At 54.4% G+C, this 20248-nt stretch overlaps 2 protein-coding genes across 2 annotated transcripts in view; both read right to left on the reverse strand.

Annotated features, from left to right (window-relative positions):
* Nucleotides 1–485: 485 nt before the first annotated feature.
* On the reverse strand, nt 486–5814 carry TPP1 (tripeptidyl peptidase 1). Its single transcript, XM_069471124.1, has 13 exons — nt 5771–5814; nt 5584–5655; nt 5180–5319; nt 4002–4152; nt 3663–3790; nt 3334–3515; nt 3020–3218; nt 2683–2871; nt 2380–2449; nt 1986–2106; nt 1714–1872; nt 1412–1537; nt 486–1232 (listed from the first exon to the last, which is right to left on the reverse strand). Exons 1-13 carry the CDS (start codon nt 5812–5814, stop codon nt 1092–1094), a joined length of 1722 nt encoding a protein of 573 aa, XP_069327225.1. The 3' UTR covers nt 486–1091.
* Nucleotides 5815–8072: 2258 nt separating this feature from the next.
* Nucleotides 8073–20248, reverse strand: part of DCHS1 (dachsous cadherin-related 1) — a 36099-nt gene continuing 23923 nt past the window's right edge. Inside the window, exons 6-21 of the mRNA XM_069471125.1 lie at nt 19093–20118; nt 18686–18879; nt 18410–18506; nt 18156–18313; nt 17077–17941; nt 16750–16989; nt 16529–16654; nt 15684–15893; nt 13505–14383; nt 13272–13385; nt 12888–13099; nt 12644–12798; nt 12320–12450; nt 11939–12222; nt 11471–11609; nt 8073–11127 (exon numbers count right to left, since the gene is read on the reverse strand). Of these exons, the coding sequence (XP_069327226.1) occupies nt 8516–11127; nt 11471–11609; nt 11939–12222; nt 12320–12450; nt 12644–12798; nt 12888–13099; nt 13272–13385; nt 13505–14383; nt 15684–15893; nt 16529–16654; nt 16750–16989; nt 17077–17941; nt 18156–18313; nt 18410–18506; nt 18686–18879; nt 19093–20118 (7442 nt within the window). The 3' untranslated portion in view covers nt 8073–8515. The remainder of the gene's footprint in view (nt 11128–11470; nt 11610–11938; nt 12223–12319; nt 12451–12643; nt 12799–12887; nt 13100–13271; nt 13386–13504; nt 14384–15683; nt 15894–16528; nt 16655–16749; nt 16990–17076; nt 17942–18155; nt 18314–18409; nt 18507–18685; nt 18880–19092; nt 20119–20248) is intronic.

Genomic DNA, 20248 nt, shown 5'->3' on the forward strand with positions numbered 1-20248 from the left:
AAGATTAATGGATTAATCTTTGAAGGTTTTTAATCAAGTAAATGGCCTGATGGGATTTGCATTTTACTCTGGAAGCTGGCTCAGGGACAAGTAGGGAGTAAGGACACTGTTATTGCAAGGGCCTCCTATAATTCAAAGGAGAGAGAACATGGCTTTAAACTAATGTAGTAGCAGTGAGGATGGAGAGAAGTGGAGAAGTTGTAGATATACTTAGGAAATATAATTAAAGGACTTGTGGATTGATAAGATAAATGGGAGTCAAGGATGACACAAGTTTCTGGCTTGGTTGCCATTGGCTTGGCATCGTATCATTTGCCAAGACAAAACGAGATGGAATAGCTTGGGCTTGGGAAGGAGAAAGATGAAGTGTTGAGTATCACACATCTTATATTTGAGGTATCTATCACTATTGGATAGAAAGTGTGATTCAGTGAGGTGGTGATGGTTGTGGATGTCAGTGATTTGTTCCAGGGAACAATGAGTAAAGTGAGAAGAGGAAAAGACTAAGGATGGAGCAATGAAGAACACCACCAGTATTCCATGAGGAAGCAGAGAAAGAGAAGTCTATGAAGAAGGAAGATAGGAGTGATAAGAGAAGCTAAGCCCTAGAAGCTGAGGAAGGAGAGGGGGTAGACAACTATGATGGAAAGGCCATAAAGCAAAGATTGAGAAGTGTGCCCTGGAGGCTGTTGTTTCTTGGTGTCAGGGTAGGAAATAGTAACAGGGAGAGCAGGGGTCTCATTGCAGTGAATTGAGGAGTGAACATAAAGTGAAATAGTATGTGGTCAGTGTAGAGAATCTTTTGGAAAAGCCTGGATGAAAAGAGGAAGGTGAGATGGGAGGCAGGGGTAGCCAAAAATGCTAATTGTACCATGTTGTTGAGGAACCTGAGGCAGGAGTAGGGAGACCTGAGTGTGAGGGAGCATGGTAGGGTTGGGAGTCAAGTCAAGCTCACAGCATTTCAGGGTCTGGGAGATAAGCTGTCTGTAGCAGTCAACAGTTGAGGGTTCAGTAGAGCTTGCAATGGGGCAGAATAAGGGACTGAACCACTAGCTACAGGGCAGAGGACAGGTTGTCCTGCCAGGGAAGGGTCAAGGGTTGAGTAGTGTCTTCAGCAGAGCTGGGAAGTTGGGTGTTCCCCAACCTGTCACAGGATCCCAGCCAGCGCCAGAGCAGAAACCCTGACCCTCCACTTCTTCATTCAGACAGGACTCATGGCACCCATGGGTTACCTAGGGAGGAGGTAGGCATCAGATCTGGGCCTGCTGGTACCAGTACTAACAGACTACACCTCCTCACCTTGTATTCATATTTCAGAGGCTATCCCACACTGTCAGAACTGCCCCCAAATTCATCTTAGCACTCCCCATAGTTGTATGAAAATATCCACACCCTTCCCTTCCACACTCACATCAAAAAGTCCTGCCCCACGCTGCTGGTAGAGCCTTGGATTGAGGAAGCCAAGAGGGGGGCGGCCACTGAGGATTCTGTGCTCATTTATCAAGGATAGGACCCCCCCAAACACTGGAGTGGAGGCCTGCAAGGGTGAGGGTACAAATAGAGGTCAGAGGTTCAGAGTGATCGGACTTTTGGGGAGTGATGTTTAAAAGGATCAGAGGTCCCTAAGGAGACGGGGGTTCTGGGTGCAAGGTCTTGGGCATAGGGGGTGAAGGTAGTTTCTGAGTGGGGGTTTGGAGACAGGATGATTCTCACCGAGGTGCCAGACACCCATGGAATGGGCACACTGTTGCTGACCACCCAGTAGCCATCAGAGAGTGCAGCCACATCTGGGTAGGCACGGCCACTGGCATTGAAGTAAGTGGATGGTGGAAGGTGGGGACTAGAGCTCAGGAACTGGGCTACAGCTTCCTCCTGAAAGGCATTTTTGAGTGAGTATTGGCCTGTGGCCTGCCCAGTAGTCTGCTGAATTGAGGATCCCCCATCCCTACTCTCACACCCATCCATCCACACAAATATACACATACCTGGTATGAAGGCTGTGGAAACACATTGCTGAAGCCACCACCGCTGATATAGTCAACAATCTCATTTGTGATGAGGAAAGGATTCTGAAAGGATGTACCTCCCACTGTGGTGACATAAGGGCTGAGGGCAGAAGACAGCATTCAGATAGTAGGGGACCTTCTAAGATATGTGGGGATGGGTGAGTATGGCCTGGGTCTTCCTGGAGAGGCTAGACTCTTCGGGGGAGCATATACATGGGATTGACTAAGAGGGATTGTTTTTTTGTTGTTGTTGTTGTTTTTATTTTTTGAGAGACAGGGTCTCACTCTGTCACTCAGGCTGGAATGCAAGGGTGCAATCATAGCTCACTGCAGTCTCAATGATCACAGGTAAGTGGTGGGCTAGGGTGCTTACCTGGAGGCAGGGAAGCTAGGACGGAACTGGTGTCTTCCAGAGACAGACCAACACCCAGCCCCACTGTCACCTGGAAAGAAACCAAGTTTAGCAGTCGTATTAATTGGGCAGAGCTTGGTATGTGGGTTCAGATGTCAGAGAGGAAATTCATGTTTTAGTTATTATTGCAGGATGTCAGAGTTTAGAGGTCAGGCCTGAGTTCAGATTATGAGTCAGAGATGAGGCTCAGGGGTCACTGTGGAGTCAAAACTCCCAGGGTGGGTGGCCGAGGGGGATGGTTCTAAGTTTAGGGTAGGAGGTCACCTGAGGCAAAGAGCAGGGTGAGACCCCGAGTGGCAGCCTTCATGAACTCAGTGTTGACCCGCTGGAGGTAGGCTCTGCTGAGTGAGTCTTCATCATCACCATAGCTCACGGTGTGCACATGTGGCAGGGCTGACTCATTACTGAGCAGCAGGAGCCACTGCAGGAAGGGCTCCTGCCCCTCATGCCGGCCTGGATTATATTTTGAGGGGATGGGCACAAGGGTAATCATTGGGCGGTTATCAGGATCTCCCTCCAGCTCATGGCATTCCCTTGAGGGAGCAGGGATCAACACCCATCCCCCACCATCTTCCCCACCAGCCAGTCCCCTTGGCAGTACCAGGGTTACTGTAGACCCAGGTGGAGATGTTGGCACCAGCGCTCATCAGGTACTGCACATCTAGACTGGCCTCAATTCCAGCCCTGCCACGGCCCTGCTGTCCAACCACACGGGCTACTGATGCCTGGTGTACAAATTTGCCACCAAAGAGGCGCATGAACTCGGCCAGGTCTGAGCCATGGAAATACTGCTCCAGGAACTGTGGAGTGAGTCAGAGCAGGGATCATGAGTCAGAGAGTAAGTCCCAGGGTGGTAAGTCACTGAGGATACCATGGGGAGGCTGTGAGGACCCTGGGGCTCTCTGCTTGGCTCACCTGGGCACAGGCCTGGCTGTTATTGCTGGTGCCAGAGCCCACATCTTGTGCTGTCAAGTTGTATCGCTGACGGATCACAGATGGGGTCACCCCCAGATGCAGGCCAACGGTGGTCCCTGCCACCTGTGGCTCAGGGCGTTGCCTCAGGGATGAGGTGGGAGGGAAACGGTGCAGTCCTCCCACTGTAGGGAGGGGTCAGGCTTGAGGAGATCTTGTAGCCTCCAGCACCCACTTTACCACTGACCCCACCCCAAGTCCCCCATGGCATCTAAACTTCTCCAGCCCCTGGATCTGTCTTCCCCAACCCCACTAAACCCACTGGGCATTACCAAAATCCACATGGGGGGCCAAGGCCTGTGGGAGCTGGTAGGGATGTGGGGACCTTACAACATGGGTCTCTGCAGCTCCTCCCACATAGTGATGAAACTCAGCCCCAGAGAGCAGCAGCTCTGCCTGTCTGGAGGTCAGAGATGGGAGAACAGAGGTCAGAAAGCACAGAATGGAGCAGAGGGCACTGCCTGAGCATCATTGGGCAGTCAGTCATTGTCTCCCCATGCATTAAATCCCACCCGCAAGTCCCCAGCAAGCTCTCAGCTCCCTCCCATTGGGGTGACTGGTCTCCCTGATGGGATGATTGGTGCCCCTGTGGAGCATTCATTCCCTCTCACCGGACACTCAGCCAGCAAGTCAGAAAGTCCTGTGTGGTCACTGAATGGCAGTTCCGGGCTCCAGCTGCCAAGAGCCATTTTTGGACTGTGTGGAGGGTCAGTGGTGATGGCCGGACCAGCTCAGCCACATCCTCTAGGGTTAGGTATTTTCCTACAGAGATTCAGAAGAGGCTTTTGCCTTCATTCATTGCTTTTCCAAGTTGCCCACTTTGGACCCCAACCATGAGATATCGGGACTTCCTAGGGGCCTGAAGCAGGGTAAAGGAAGACTGTGCAGGTGCAGGGTATATTTGGGGGGCAGGGGAAGAAAAAGCTAGAGAGACTTGGAATGCCATGCCCAAGAATATGGATTTACCCTAAAGGCCAGTAAGTTGCAAATGCTGTATGACAGCATGCATTGCCATGCTCATGAAAAATAAATCTAAATTTTCCATTTTAAGTTTATCTCCAATAAAATTTTTCAAAACTTTTGGAGCCAATTATAAGATAACATCTAATCTAGCTCAAGTCTTCACACGTGTTGATTTTAAACTTAACATGATGGTGAGTCACTGTTTCCTGCATGGAGTCATGCACACTAGTGCTCACCTTTTGGGTGAATCTTAGACTTCCTGCCTCACTCACTTCCACCGTACACTAGGGGAAGGAGACAATCCAGTTTGAACATTGGAAAGACTCTTTTGAAGCAGAGTGGGGAGTACAGTGGGGAGTGGGGAGGAGGGAGGAGACTGCAGGCCAGTCAGGGGACTGGGCAGTAGTCCAGGAGAAGGAATAAACAACTGAGTTGGTGGCAAAGAGAATGGCAAGTAGACTAGTCCAAAGAAGTGGTCTTTATCAATTGGAACTGGCAGACTTAGTATCTGAACAGAGGAGGAAATGAGAGTACATTCAAAGGTCAGGGGAGGAACTTGAGTTGATGAACACCTATATGTACTAGATGACATTTCCCCATTTGTCTGGTAGCAAGTAAGTGGTAGAGTCAGAATTTGAATCCAGATCAGATCATGTGCTCTGAACCACACCGACTTTTAGGTTTCTAGCCTGAGGAACAGAGGTGTTTGAGAGGCCCTGACAGGCCCTGAGACATGTCCCTGACATGATCTACACTGTCCCATGCCCAGCCCAGCCCTGTGTCCCCCCACTGCTTCCCATATCCTGTCCCCAATCCCGACAGGCACCATAGCGAGGGGAGTTGGGATCCGACACAGCCTGCACCAGCTCCGAGAGTCTCTCCAGGTTCTGCTGTTTCAGGGCAAAGGTAAGGCTCAGCTCTTCCTCAGGGTCCGCACGGCCCAGGGACACCCAGCCTGGGGGAAGCCTGCAGGGTCAGGGTCAGGGATATGGCCTTGGTTATGGTGGGGATGGAAAATGCTGGACATTAAGGCTTCAGATTAGGAACTGAGACATAGATGCAGATATGGATTACAGTAGGTAAATGATAGGAAACTGAGCCTGGGAACCTGGGGATAAGTCTATGGTGTGGGATAAGCTCCTGGTATGGGGATGAGGGAAGCCAGGAACCAGGATAGTGGGAGCAGAACAGGACATGGGGAAGGGGACGGTCAGTGCTAAGTCAACTCACGTCCTCCGCTGGTCGGGCTCCGGGCTGTAATTGCATTTCCCAGAGAGGATGAGGGCAAGGAGCCCTAGGAGGCTGTAGGGGCAGCAGGTGGGTTTCAGCAGAAGCTGGATTGTCATTGTGTTCCCACCCTCCAACATGTACTCCCTCCAATGTGACCCCCTTATCCCAGGACCCCCTAATTTCTCACCAGGCTCGGAGTCCCATTTCGCCTTTCTGTAGATCTGCTGTCATGTGACGGATCACATGAGCACCCCCAGCCTTTGCCTAGTAACTAGTGACGTAAGGGTACTGGCTCCACCCTTGAATGGGTGGTCCTGAATGCTGGGAAAGGGTGGGGCTGCCGCCACTGGGATTCTCCCTCCCTGGACTGTCAAAAACAGGGTAAGCCCAGGGCCCCCCACCTGCTGTCTGCGTCCGGCCAGGTGAGAATCACCATGAGGAAGCGGGCTCGGGAGGCCCGCAGACCTTGGGTTCTTCCTAGTTGTATCATATCAGGAAAGTAACTTAGCCTCTCAGAGCCTAGGTTTCTTCATTTATAATACGGACATTATTATATAAAAGTAATCTGTTTCATGGGGTTGCAGTGGAAATTTTTTTTTTTTTTTTTTTTTTTTTTTTTTGTTGAGACAGAGTCTCACTTTGTTGCCCAGGCTAGAGTGAGTGCCGTGGCGTCAGCTTAGCTCACGGCAACCTCAGACTCCTCGGCTTAAGCGATCCTACTGCCTCAGCCTCCCGAGTAGCTGGGACTACAGGCATGCGCCACCATGCCCGGCTAATTTTTTTCTATATAGATTTTTAGTTGTCCATATAATGTCGTTCTATTTTTAGTAGAGACGGGGTCTCGCTCAGGCTGGTCTCGAACTCCTGACCTTGAGCAATCCACCCGCCTCGGCCTCCCAGAGTGCTAGGATTACAGGCGTGAGCCACCGCGCCCGGCCGGAAATTTTTTTTTTTCCTCCTTCCCTACCCTGTCTCCCCATATTATCAGTTTCATGCTCATTCTAAGACTAAATTTATGAGCAGACTGGAGCTTTTGAAAGGTCAGGATCCTTTTATTCGAATGAGGGTCTGGTTTTCAGTCGCTTTCCAGGAGATCTATAATCCGTTGGGGCCCTATTTTTTATGGGTTCCCAAGGTTTTCAAGATAATCAATTTTGTTCCAAGAGCATGGAGGAATCTTGTATCAATGTTTAGTGGGGTCAAGTGGATAAAATGAATCCAGACCTCTGCTTCTTCCTAATCGTAACTCAAAGCCCTCAAGGAGGTCTGAGTTGATTTGCGATCTTTATGAGATGATTTTCAATGAGACTTGAAACCCTGAGGACTCAACTTCCCTTGCAGTCTTCCTCAGTGTTCTTTCTTCCAAAAATCCATGCAGAAGAGAGTGGCAACAGTATAATTTTAACTTCCAAAACTGTTAGTCCAGTACTCATTAAAATCCCTATTCTGACCTCCATACTTTTGAGATACATCCCTCTACTCTTGCTGTTATCCTACAGGTCATTACCGTCTATTGTCCTATAGATTCTAGCCCCACACTGAGGATTTTAGCACCTAGCCTTTCTGTCTACTCCAACTCCTGCTATCATTTGACCTAGACAATTAAAATATCTTAATAAGAGACCTATTCAACACCTTAACCTCCCATTTCTTTCATCTCATCAAACCCAATGAGCATTACCTTCACTTCACTTAAGCAAACCAGTCCCATGCTACACCTTGGATTTGGCATCTCTCAGAACCACTCTACCTTTGAAATTATAGCATCCTTTCTCAGACTATAACCTTCTGTTTTTTCAAGCTGTTGCATTTTCTCACTCCCATTAAAATTAATCTAACTTCCTCCTATCCCTTGATCCCTCCACTTTTCTCTGAACCCAACATTTCCCAATGAGTTTGGCCCCAGGAACTGTATTTACTACCACCATACTCTGAAACCTTTCTCTTTGACCACAACCTTCTTTCTTTGCAATTTCCTCAGTTCTGTGAACTTCTCAAACATTGGCTCATCTCCCTTCCCTCACTTCCTGGGCTCCCCAAAGAATAGTCTACACCAGTGGTTCCCAAGCTCATTGTGTGACAGTGAAAATTTACACTGAGATAAAGTAAGCAGGTCACCTGGCAGAGAACCTGATGTGGCAAAGCTAACAAGTGTGAGTTCTTATTACAGTGTGTATATTTAGTGGTCCCAAGAAAAAGAAACTACTTGTCTGCTCTTGTATCCACCCCTACCTCTTTTAAGACCCTCAGGCCTAGAGCTGATCATCCCTAAGATCCCTTTCTAGGTTGCTGTTACAACCAAGCCCCAGCTGGCCTCTTGCCCATGTTAGAGGGAAAAGATTGACTGCAGAGAGATGTACCACCAGCCTCAGTCCAGGCTCCACTCTAGATGCACCCATGTCCTCTGCCCCTCTCTGCCGCCTGAGGTGTCCAGAATACTGTGCCAGATGTCTTCCAGTCATCCCCACAGAACAGAGCCGGAGGCTGGATACAAACTGCAGTTTATTAAGGCTCCAGAGTGAGAATTGGCACTTGGTTCTGGGCAGGGGCAGGGGTGTCAGTGGAACCCAAAGGAGCTGGGCCCAAACAGGTTGGAGGGACCCCTTCCGTCTCCCTACCCCCCAATAAATAAAGTCTCAGCTCCATCTCAGGATGCTGGTACAGGGCAGGAAGCCCTCATCGAGGAGGACCCAGGGCTGCCACCTCCTTCATATTTCTCCTCACATTGGACCTGGCCACAGGTCAGTGACCAAAAGGGCCAAAAGGTCCCAGTGCTCTGAGGAGGCTGGAGAGTTTGGGGTGGAGAGCTGGGGCCTAGTGGTGGCCTCCCTGTGGCCAGTAATGGTCCGAGGCTGCCCAGGGCAGGCTCAGAGTGGGGCCTGCATTGGGGACACTGTGCGTGTCCCAGGTCGGGGCCCAGCCTGGGCCACAGCTAGATGTGCAGCTCTGTGTCATCAGGCGGCTCCAGGCCAGACTCTGCGCTGAGTGCCGAGGCTGAGGGGCCCTGGGCCACCCCAAATGGTGAGACAACAGGTGAGCGAGCAGCCAGAGGAGACAGCGAGGGTGAGAAGCTGGGGGACATGGCAGCTGAGGAGAGAGAGCCTTCATGGCTGATAGGGGAGCGGTGAGAGGCCGGTGGGAAGATGGCCCGGGCTGCAGCCGTACTTGCTGGCTTTGGGGGCACAGACTTGGCTCCTGGGTGGGCCACGGCAGTGATGAGGGGTGGTGGATCAATACGGGGAGCTGGGGGACACGGCCGAGCTTCATCCTTGAGCCGAGCGATCTCTGTGAAGACACTGGCCAGTGGCTGGAACTGAGGGCACCAGCTCAGCAGGTAGTCCCAGTTATAGCTGCCACGGAGCTCTTCTTCGCCAGCCACAATGGCCGTCAGCGCACCTGCTACACATGGCTTGCCATCTGCTGGAAAGCCATAGTCCCCAGTGGGTGCAGGGCTCAGGCCACAGCCCCCCAGGAAGGCTGTGGCAGTGGTTGGAGGCCCCTCCTCTCGGTACAGAGTGGCTCCTGTGCCTGGCAGCAGCAGCCCTGCCTTTCGGCCCTTATACCAGGAGTCAGGGGCAGGTGGCTCGCAGGATGTGTCACTCAGTCCATCTGCATCCTGCTGGATGCCGGAGTCAGGGCCACGGGCAGCCAGGGAGGAGGCCACACTGGCCACACGGGGGAACTCATTAATCATGCGGATCTCATCATCCTCTGCAGCCTCTGCTGAGCCTCGGCCACTTGAGTGTGAAGGGTCCAGGGAGCCACCACGGGGGTAGGGTCCTCCAGCTCCTGGCCCACCATAGCTAGGGAGAGTCTGGTGATACAGGTGCTCTGAGGGTGGTGGACTGGGTGGCTCCCGGCCCAGCTTCTGTAGGGAGCCACTGGCTAAGGGTGCTGCCTGTGACATTGGGCCAGGGGCTGCCTCGGCCTTGCGGCTACGGGCCCGAACAAGTCCTAGGACCAAGGCTGCCAGTGCGAGCACAACCACAACTCCCAAGGAGGCCGCCACAGCCCCCACCAACAGCAAGTTGAGGTCAGGTGCCAGGCCCAGTGCAGTGTGGGTGATATCCACAGTCACGGGCACGGTGGCACTCCGGGAACCAGGCAGAGGTCCCCGGGCTACCACCTCCAGCCTCAGCTCCCGTGGTGCCTCACGCCGGGTCCGGCCCCCACCCCCAGAGGTGGCTGTTCCACTGCCTGGTGCGCGACTGTCCACCCGCAGGTATAGGGCACCTGTAGTCTGGTTGATACCAAAATAGGGGGAAGGGGAGGCAAGAGAATAGAGCACCAAGCCATCAGCACCGCCATCCTCATCTGTGGCCTGCACGTGACCCAGGCTGTGGCCACGCCGGGCACCTTCTGGCACTTGGAAGTGGAAAGCTGGAGCCAGGAATACAGGGTCATACTCATCCTCCCCAGTCACCAGCACTGACACAGTGACAGAGGCCGAGAGATTCCCAGCATCGGCAGCACCCACCAGCAGCCGGAAGCTTCCTGTGTGCTCATAGTCAAAGGGCACTCGTGCCCGCAACTCCCCAGTTGAGCTGTTCAGTGCAAATGCCTCACGGCCCTCAGGCCCTGGCCCAGCCTCCAAGAGGCTATAGCGGAGCCTACCAAAAGCTCCAGCATCCCCATCAATTGCATGCAGAGTGGTCACAAGAGTGCCTGGAGGCTGGTTCTCAGCCAGGCTGGTGCTGAGCAAGTTTAGTGGGAAGGCTGGGCCATGGTCATTCACATCCTGGACCTCAATTGTCACTGGTGCCAAAGCAAAGTGTGCACTGGCAGGGTCGGCAGCCTGCACTACAAGCTGATGTCGAGCCTGGGTCTCACAGTCCAGGGCATGGGCCAGTCTCAAGGCACCTGAGCTCTCATCCAGCTCAAAGAGCCCTGATGGGTCGCCCGAGCTGAGAGTGAAACGCACGAGGCCATGAGGGCCAGGGTCAGCATCGGAGGCCTCCACATGCAGCAGCTCGGCTCCAACAGGCGTGTCCTCAGGTACTGCCACATGGTAGGATGCTTGGGTAAAGACAGGTGGGTTGTCATTGACATCCAGTATGGTGACAGTGACCGGGACAGCTGAGCTGCGAGGTGGCTGCCCCCGGTCAGCTGCAGCCACAGTTAGATTGTACTGTGTCATGCTTTCAAAGTCTAGAGGTTCAAGCAGCACCAGGCAGCCTAGTGCCCGGGGGCCTGGTCCAACACCCTCCCCAGCCTCAGCTAGCCGGGGTTCCAGCTGGAAGATGTGGCCCCGGTTGCCACTGATGATGCTATAGTCCACGGCAGCATGGGTGCGGCTTCTATCAGCATCTGTGGCCTCCAAGGTGAGCAAGGTGGAGCCAGGGGGCAGATCTTCAGTCACAGCCACACGATAGTGTGGCAATGTGAAGCTCGGGGCATGGTCATTTTGGTCCTGCAGCTGCACATGAACTGTGGCTCGTGCTGCCCGGCCTGGAGCCCCGTGGTCTCGTGCTTCCAGCACCACATCCACTACTCCTGGTTCCTCATGGCCCAAGGCCACTGTTCCTACTGTTGTGAACAAGGTCCCTAAGATGAGAAGGGTAGAGAAAGAAACATGTATTCAGCAGAGGCTGTAGCTGAGCAGCCCTACAGGGTGACACCTTCAGGGTCTAGGAAATGGCTTTGGAAGGCAGACTCCAGGGCCTCTGTGCTAGGAAATTACTGGATGGCCTCAAAGATTCAAAGCTTAGGGAACAGCTTCTAGACTTGCAGTCAAGGAAGGGCTTATAATAGAGACAAAGGGGAGAAAATGTCCTCCATGGGTCAGAGATCTAGGAGTCCAGAGTTTGTGGAACAAATTCTAGAAATGAGGTCAGGATATGGCCCAACACAGTCAAAGACAAAGGATCAGATCCCGAGAAAGACGCACCATTGTTGGGGTCAACACTGAAGCCCTCAGCAGGGGAAGCCAGGTGGTAGGAGATGTGACCATTGGCACCTGAGTCCCGGTCAGTGGCAGAGACGGAGAGAATGGCACTGCCTGGAGGTGTGTGCTCAAGCAGCGTCACCTGAGATGCGAGGAAAAGTGTTCACGGCCCAGCCCCCCAGCTGCCCTGCTGCCCACTCAGCCCACGGCCCCTGCTTGGCATCCTTTCCAGCTTGAAACCCATACTCTCGGTATTCAAATGAGAACTGCCCACCTTCTCCCCTTTCTGGGTGGAGGACGCAGAACCTGGATGTAGTTCACAGGACTTGGAAGGCTGGTCTGAGATGGGAACCTCCCATCCTCAGATCAGCTCCAAAACCCAGCCCACTTCAGCCACTTCTAGCTCTGTCACTTCCCTCCACCAGGAACAACTGTGGATCCAGGTGTGGAGGCATCCAGGGGTGTCAGTACCTGGTAGAGGCTCTGTGAGAAGGCAGGTGCATTGTCATTGACATCCTCCACAAGCACTGTCAGGTTGGCACAGCCCTCGTGAGGCCCATCGTGTGCCAGCAGCTGCAGGTGGTAGCGGGAACACTGCTCAAAGTCCAGGGGGCCTGTGAGGGAGACGCGGCCTCCATAGCGGCCAACACTGAAGGGATCCTGGGGCCCAGAAGGGCTCAGCACATACCACAGCACCGGTCCTGAGTCCACATCATTCCCTGTTACCTGTGCAATCTCTGAGCCCAATAGTGCATCTGCAACACACAGGACAAGTGTGTTTGGCATGGTCCCAGACACCCCTGGAGCACAGGGGTGCCACCCTTTATACCTCTCACTTTACCCAGCCCTCACCTTCTGACACTCGGAGCTCCCAGGGCTGGGGGATGGTGGGGCGATTGTCATTAGTGTCGATGACCATCACCGTCAGGGTAGCTGAGCCCACCAGGGCTGGGCTTCCTCTGTCTGTGGCCATTAGTACCAGCCTGGACACAGAGCACAATCAGCGAGTGGGCCCTGAAGATAAGGGGGAACCCTGGGCAGGGCAAGGAGGACTCAGGACAGGGCTCTGGGCTGGGGAATTCAGGGTATCGCCTAGAGATTGAGGGGGATCCCAAGCAGGGCTTGAAACCAGGGAAGCCCAAGATGGAGTCTTGGGTCCACAGGGCCAGACCTCACCGTGTTTCAGCCCAGATCTCACGGTCCAGGATGGCTGTGGTAGTGATAGTGCCGGTGGCTGAGTCTACGTAGAACAATCCCCGTGCTGGCTGGGATGCGACTAGACTGTACGAGATTTGTCCTCCGGAGCCTTGATCCAGGTCATCTGCCTCCACCTGGTTGAGGGCAGGAGGCTGCTGGCACTGGCCTGGCCATAGACAAGTCTGACCAACCCTGCCCCTCATCTTCCCATCACACCCCTCACCTGCAGCAGGGGCCCCTCCAAGGGCCGGGACTCGGGCAGGAAGGCCACATAGTGGGGCCGCAGGAAACGGGGAGCATTGTCATTGGCATCTTGCAGGGTTAGGGTCAGCACAGAGAAGGCAAAGGTTCCTCCGCTCTCTGCCTGCAGCACCAGTCGCAGCCGTGGGCTGGTCTCAAAGTCCAGCCCCTCTGCTGAGCGAACTGTGATGGCTCCTAGGGGGAGGCACAATGCATCAGTGACAGTCCCCTTTGCTTGCCCTGGAGCCTCCCTCTCTGAGGCCCTTTACTCAAGGGCAGCCCTTCCCCCATTAAAGCCTCCTCTGGTCCAAAGATCCTGCTTCCTCAGGACCCTGTTCCACACAGAGCCCCTGCTCCCATCCCTTACCTGTGCTAGGCTGGATGGAGAATGTCCCTTTCTCATTCCCACTGAGAATGCTGTAGGTGATGGGTCCAGTCGAGCCCCCTGCATGTACAGCCTTGGGGGAGACAATAGGAGTCCCTGCAGAGAGGACGGTATTGGTCGGACTGTATTAGACTGGGGGAATCTGGGGCCATTTTCAGTGAGCAACCCCAGCCCATCCAAGGATACAAATCTGGAAGACATGGCTGAGGACCCACCTGGAGGTGCGTTCTCACGGAGCATAGCTTCACTACTAGCCCGGGGAAAGCGGGGTCCACGCTCAGACTCCCCCTGCAGTCCAACAATGATCACACCAGTGGCAGAGCGAGCTGGACGGCCAAGGTCAGTGGCCACAATGAAGAGGACACGATCCCGGGGGCTCAGAGCCACAGGGGAGCGGGCCACACGAATTTCACCAGTGTAAGAGTCCACAGTGGTGCCAGGAGGTGGTGTGCCTGCCAGCCGGTACAAAATGGAGGCATTGGCACCAGCATCACGATCCTCAGCTCGCAGTGTGGCCAGAGGAAGGGTTGGGGTACTGCGGCCGGGGCCTGGGCGGGGCAGGCGCAGGCGCAGAGGACTGGTGGGGAAGGTGGGTGCGTGGTCATTGACATCGCGTACTGTGATGGTGACAGGCACTGTGGTGCTCAGGGGCCCAGCAGCTGCACCATCCACCGCACTCACAGAAAAGGTGTAGCTGGGACACTGTTCCCTGTCCAGGGCTGTGGCTGTGCGCAGCTCCCCAGAGCTGGGTTCCAGCAGGAAGGCTCCTGCTGTACCTGCACCCAGGTAGTAGGTCACACGGCCATTGGCCCCATCATCAGGGTCATGAGCCTGTAGCTGCAGCAGGAGGGTCCCTGTAGGCACATCCTCGGGCACCTCCACCGAGTAGGTGGGCACAGGAAAGGCTGGAGCATGGTCATTGGCGTCCAGCACTGTCACTGTCACAAGCAGAGTGGCACTGAGAGCCGGCTGGCCTCCATCCCGGGCCTCTATCCTCAGCTGGAATGCTGGCTCCACCTCCCGGTCTAGTGGCCTCATGGTGCCAAACTCCCCAGAGGCAAGATCTAGGACAAAGGCTCCTGATGGGTCCCCATCTGCAGAGAAGGGCATGCACACATAAACATACATGTGTCATGGGATGGGGATGACTTACAGGTAACAGCGGAGAGAGAGCATGCACAAGCAAGAGAGAGTGCATGTGTGTGTGTGTGTGTGTGCGTGTGTGTGACTGGGAGAAAGGCGGGGGACAGAGAAATAGCCAAAAACAGAAACACAGAAGGTAAAGCGGCCATTCTCATTCAGAATGTGGTCTGGGAACTCCTGGGAGTCCCCTGAGACTCTTTCATACACATAAAATCAAAATTATTTTCATAGCACTACTAAGACATATACCTTTCTCATTCTCATTTCACAAATGTACAGTGGAGTTTGCAGATGCTACATGACATGGATGACATCATCATTTGGTTAACTGAATGTGTGATTATGTATTCTGTTTTCTAGAATATCCTAGGTAGAAAGTTTAGAGCATGAATATGTGTGTTTTCAGAGATTCAGTTAGTGCTGGCTACCTTCAGTTACACCTGCTATAATTCTGAAACCTCATTACTGTCCAATAAATTGCTATTTGAAATCTTATTTATTTATTTATTTAGAGACAGGGTCTCACTCTGCCCCCAGGCTGGAGTGCAGCAGGTGTGATCATAGTTCACTGGAGCCTTGAGCTCCTCAGCTCAAGCAATCCTCCTGCCTTAGCTTCCTGAGTAGCTAGGATTACAGGCTCAGGCCACTATGCCTTGCTAATTCTTAAATTTTTTGTAGAGACAGGATCTCGCTGTGTTGCCCAGGCTGATGATCTTGAACTCCTGGCCTCGAGTGATCCTCCTGCCTTGGCCTCCCAAACTGCTGGGATCACAGGTGCGATCCACTGCACCCTGCCTTGAAATCTTAACATTTCCTTGTGCTTATGCAGAAATATGGTAAGCAGTATACTTCATTGGCTTATTTCACAATCATTTAAAAATTGTCTCAGTTTTAATATCTAATACAATAAATATTGATATAGCTCATATAAAAACTCTTCAGGGTTCTCAAAAAATAACAGTGTTAAGGGCTCCTGAGACCAAAAAGTTTGAGAATGACTGCTCTATAGGGAGACACATATGAGAAAGAAAAGAAATAGGAAGATAAAAACATATATAGAGAGAGATAAAGAACTGAAGAGGCATAGAAAGAGATACCTGGATACACTGACAGATGCATGAAAGAAAAAGTGGAAGACATAAAAACAGAGGAAAGGTGACCCAGACACACTGACTGAGGCTGACAGTGGCCAAAAAAGAGCAAGAACCAGGCAAGTGGGTGCAGGGTTAGTGGGTGTGGGATGGTTCTCACCTAGGATTCGGTAGTGCAGCTGCCCATTAGCTCCCATATCTGGGTCAGAAGCCCGAAGTACGGTAAGGGTCTGAGGGTCTTGGCCTTCAGGCACCTCCAGGGAGAGGTGGGTACTCCCAAAGGTTGGTGCATGGTCATTCTCATCCTCCACAGCCACTCGTACAGTGACATGAGTTAACTGGGGGGGTGAGCCTCTGTCCCGGGCATACACTGGGGGAAGCAAAATCAATGAGGTCTAACCTGCTGTCATCCCATGGAGAAACTCACACCACACAGTGTCCATACATGTTCACCAGGTGCACACACAAACCAGAAAATGTCCATCTCCTCACACATCCCACGAACACATGTGCATATGTACACATAAACATAATTGTGTCAGAAGATGTTCTTTTCCTTCCTACCTCCCATGCTTGATGCATGCAAGATATGTCTTTGATTAGCAGTGGTGTAACAGAAAAGGTTTCAAAAGATCTGGGTTCAAGCCCCAACGCTGCCACTTCTAAGCTGCATTAGCTTGAGCAAGTCACTTGACCTCTCTGACATTTAATATCAATATACTCCACTGTTAAATGGCTGCAGGATCTGAGGGAGGCCTAGAGGACATAGCTATGACATTATGCTTTTGAGAGTTTATGTCATCACAGTTGTGACGGCCTGAAAGTCACAGTTCATCTTGCATCCTGCCAAACCCTTGACTTCCCCAAAACGTCCAAAAAAATAACAGGAGCTGTGTTGTAAAAAGTGGAAACAACTGAAGGTAGTACTTTGAGAGCTCTGCCCATGTAACACTGGTTTTACTATACTTCAGGATCTTGGGGTCTTGAGGCCCTGTCAGCGTGTACCTGTCAGGTTGATTTCTTCCTCCTCCTCCCGATCCAGGGCCCGAAGAGTCGTGAGAACTCCAGTGTCAGGGTCCAGAGAGAAGTTTTCACCAGAGACACCTCCATAAATCACTTGCCCATTGGCCCCTGAGGAGGGACAGGATGGAGAATAGATCAGAGGGTAAATATACCCTTTCTCGCTCCAGTCCATCCCTCTCACAATTCATCCCACCAGGCCTTACCCAGGTCAGGGTCGGTTGCCCGCAGAGTGAGCAGAGATGTGCCAGGCGGACTGTTCTCACGCAAGAGGATACTATACTCCTGCTGCTGGAAAGTGGGCGCCTCGTCGTTGACGTCAGCGACGCTGATAGTCAGGACCTGCGTGGCCGAGCGCGGCGGAGAGCCGTGGTCCGAGGCCACCACGGTCAGCACGTGCTCAGCTCGCTGCTCGCGGTCCAAAGGCCGCACCACCGACAGCGCTCCTAAGAGAGCGGTAAGGCAGGTTGATAGAGACCTCGACACTCCCTCCACATCAGCACCCGCCTCACTCTCACCCCTGCCTCTCTCACCGGTGCTCGAGTGTAGACGGAAGTGGCCATCCCCGCCAGCTGCCAGGCGATAGGACACGCGTGCGGCCTCACCCAGGTCCGGATCCCGGGCTACCACATGCAGCGCCGCGGGCCCAGGCGGCTGATCCTCCGGGAGGCGCACTCGTGTGGGCGAGGCGAAGACCGGCGCGTTGTCATTCTCATCCGTGACAAAGACGCGCGCGGAGACGCGCGCTGCGCGGCGGCGACTGGCGTTGGCAGGCCGGTCTGTGGCTTCCACGAGCAGCAGCAGCGCAGGTGTGGTCTCCCGGTCCAGGCCGCGCGGAGCGCTGAGCGCCCCGGTGCGCGCGTCCAGGCGAAGCGCAGGCACTGGCGGCTCCTGGCGTAGCAGGCGGTAGCGCACGTCGCTGTTGGGGCCCGGGCCATCGGCGTCCGACGCGCGGAACGTGTACAGCGCCGCCCCCGGCTCGGGGTTCTCCGGCAGCGCCAGCGCCAGCGGGTCGCGAGCAAAGGCAGGCGCATGCTCGTTTTCGTCCTGCACGTGCACCTGCACTCGCAGTAGCCGCGCGCCCGCGCCTCCTGGCCCCTCAGCGCGCACCGTGAGCGCGCGCCACGCCGGGCCCGCTTCGAAGTCCAGAGGCCGCGCCAGGTATAAGCGCCCTGAGGCCGCGTCCAGCGCGAAGGTGCCCTCGGGATCGGCGCCGCCCACCAGTGTGTAGGTGAGTGCGCTCACACCGGAGGGCTCTGGCGGTGCCACAGAGCCCAACAAGGAGCCCGGCCTGAGCCCTTCAGCTGCTGTCACCGTCAGCACCACAGGCACTGGCGCTGCTGGGTCTGGCTCTGTGAGATCTGGGGGTGGCTCGGCCAAGCGAGCTGAAGGAAGCACCTGTTGTGGACCAGGAAGGGAGGATGGAATTAGGAAGAATCCATGTAAAAGGAGGTCTGGGCTGGCACCCCAGGTAGCAGGGAAGGGTGGTCAGAGTAGTTTGCCTAGAGGGCCCAAGGACTCCATGAAGCTGGAGCTTCTGGGGCGTGGCGGGGTTGGGGGCTATAGCGGCAGCCAAGGGGAAGTAGACAGACTGTAGGAAGGGCAGCCATACCTGCACCAGCAGCTGGAGGCTGGCACTTCGAGGGGGGCTGCCTTGGTCATGAGCACTCAGTGTCAGCACATAGTGGGGCCTCTCTGCTCGGACGAGGGGTGCTGCAGTGAGCAATTCCCCCGAGTGAGGGTGCAGAGAGAAGAGCTCTGAGCCAGGACCTAGGCACAGGCAGAGGAAGGATGAGGGCTGGGGGCCCAGAGCTGGGCAGGCCATGAGGCATGCCATCACCCACTCCCTTCTTTCTATCTCCATACCAGTTAGCGTGTACAGGATGGTCCCATTCTCCCCATCATCTGGATCCTTGGCCTGCAGAGTTGTCACCAGTGTTCCTGGAGGCACTCGGTCTGGTACCTGTGGGGACACAACTCACCCACAGTTATTTCCTTCCTGTTCCTAAGGATTGAGTTCCCCTCACCTGTGGGCAGGCACAGCCCCCTTTCTTAGTCTCTCTTACCTATACCTACAGCTCTATGGGGAAACCCCCATTTCCTCTCACACTTCTTCAGGACGGGGTCCTGCACTTCACGTACCTGTATAGGGAGGCCCCCACCAGCAGCTCCTGAAGCCTGCAGGAAGGTGGGGCTGTTGTCATTGAGGTCGAGCACTGCGATGTGCACGGTGCCTGTGGTGCTGCGGGGTGGGCTCCCTGCATCCTGCACCTGCACCAAGAGCTGGTAGCTGCTCTGCTGCTCACGGTCCAGGGTTTGGAGTGTGGTCATTTCTCCTGGGAGTGCAGGATGGAGATGATGTGTGAGATATTTAGGGATACAGAGCCTGAGACTTGCGGCTAAGAAGCTGGGATTTAGGAGGTGTGGGAGGGAATGCTAGGGCTAAACTCCAGGCTGAGTCCTCGTTCTCATAAGTGGGATCTGGGCTGGGAGTTCACCAGTCTGGGGACAAAGCTGTGGGGTGTCAGAATTTGGGTCCCAGTGCTCACCAGTCTGGGGGTGAATGCGGAAGGCCTTGCTGTCTTCAGACAACTGTCGCAGGCTGTAGGTCAGACGTCCATTGGGTCCTGAGTCTCGGTCAGTGGCAAAGACCCGGCCCACACTGGTGCCTGGGGGCTGGTTCTCAGCCACAGCCAGGAAGGTGGGATCCTCAGACAGGCGGGGACTGTGGTCATTCTGGTTGAGGATGCTGACCCTCACAGTGGCTGTGCCTGTCTGCTGCCCCAACTCAGTTTTGGACCCAGACACTGCCATTACCTTCAGTGTGTACAACTCTTGGGCCTCTCGGTCCAGCGCTGCCCGCACCCATAGCCACCCACTCTGTGGCTCCAGACCAAAGGGGCTATTTGCCCCCTCTGCTGCAAGGTGATAGGTGATAGGGCTCCCATCTGGTGCCTGGGCCTGCAGTTGCAGGACCTGAGTTCCAAGGGTGGTGCCTGAGGGCAGGTCCACATGGTAGGTAGGGTTCTCAAATCGGGGAGCCAGCCCATAGGTCCCCAAGTCCTGTACCACCACCCGCAGTCGAAAGTGGCTTATGCGTGGCGGGGAGCCCCCATCCCGGGCCTCCAGCTCCAGCTCATGGGCTGGTCCTCCTGGGGGCCCCAGAGGTTCCATAAGCCGGACATGGCCTGTGGTGGGGTCCACAGTGAAGGCCCCACTACCCCCTGCAAGCAAGAAAAAGGTGACCCGACTGTTAACACCTGAGTCGGGGTCCAGAGCCCGCAGTGTATAGATGGGAGTCCCTGGGGCAGTGTTTGGTGGCAGCAGTACTGTGTCTTCAGGTGCAGGGAAGGCAGGGGAGTTGTCATTCACATCATCTAGCAGCACACGCACCCGAGCTACAGAGAAAGCTGGGGGCACTCCACTGCCTGCTCGAACCTCCAGCTCCAGCACTGGGCCCAGCAGCTCCCGGTCCAGAGGGCGAAGTGTTTGTAACAGCCCTGAGGCCGAGTCTAGGGAGAAGAGTCCCCGGGGATCCCCACCTGAGAGGGCGAGGGTCACAGGTGCCAAGCGACCTAGGGAGGAAGAGAGAGGGTCAGGAAAGAGAAAAAGGGCACCTGTTGAGTTAGGGCCCAGAGTCTGATCCCAAGAAGGGCTGGAAAGTGCCCACACCCGTGCCTCTCAATGTCCTAGAGGGAGGGGCAG

The sequence above is a fragment of the Eulemur rufifrons genome, chromosome 6, assembly GCF_041146395.1.
Source record: "Eulemur rufifrons isolate Redbay chromosome 6, OSU_ERuf_1, whole genome shotgun sequence".
Taxonomy (NCBI): domain Eukaryota; kingdom Metazoa; phylum Chordata; class Mammalia; order Primates; family Lemuridae; genus Eulemur; species Eulemur rufifrons.

Bases quoted from the DNA above. Each gene is read 5' to 3' on its own strand.
- TPP1 (XM_069471124.1), bottom strand. From the start codon at position 5,814: ATGACAGCAGATCTACAGAAAGGCGAAATGGGACTCCGAGCCTG. The intron at 3,219-3,333 runs GTGAGCCAAGCA...CTCACTCCACAG, and splicing joins ACAGCCAGGCCTGTGCCCAG to TTCCTGGAGCAGTATTTCCA. The intron at 1,538-1,713 runs GTGAGAATCATC...TCACCCTTGCAG, and splicing joins CATGGGTGTCTGGCACCTCG to GCCTCCACTCCAGTGTTTGG.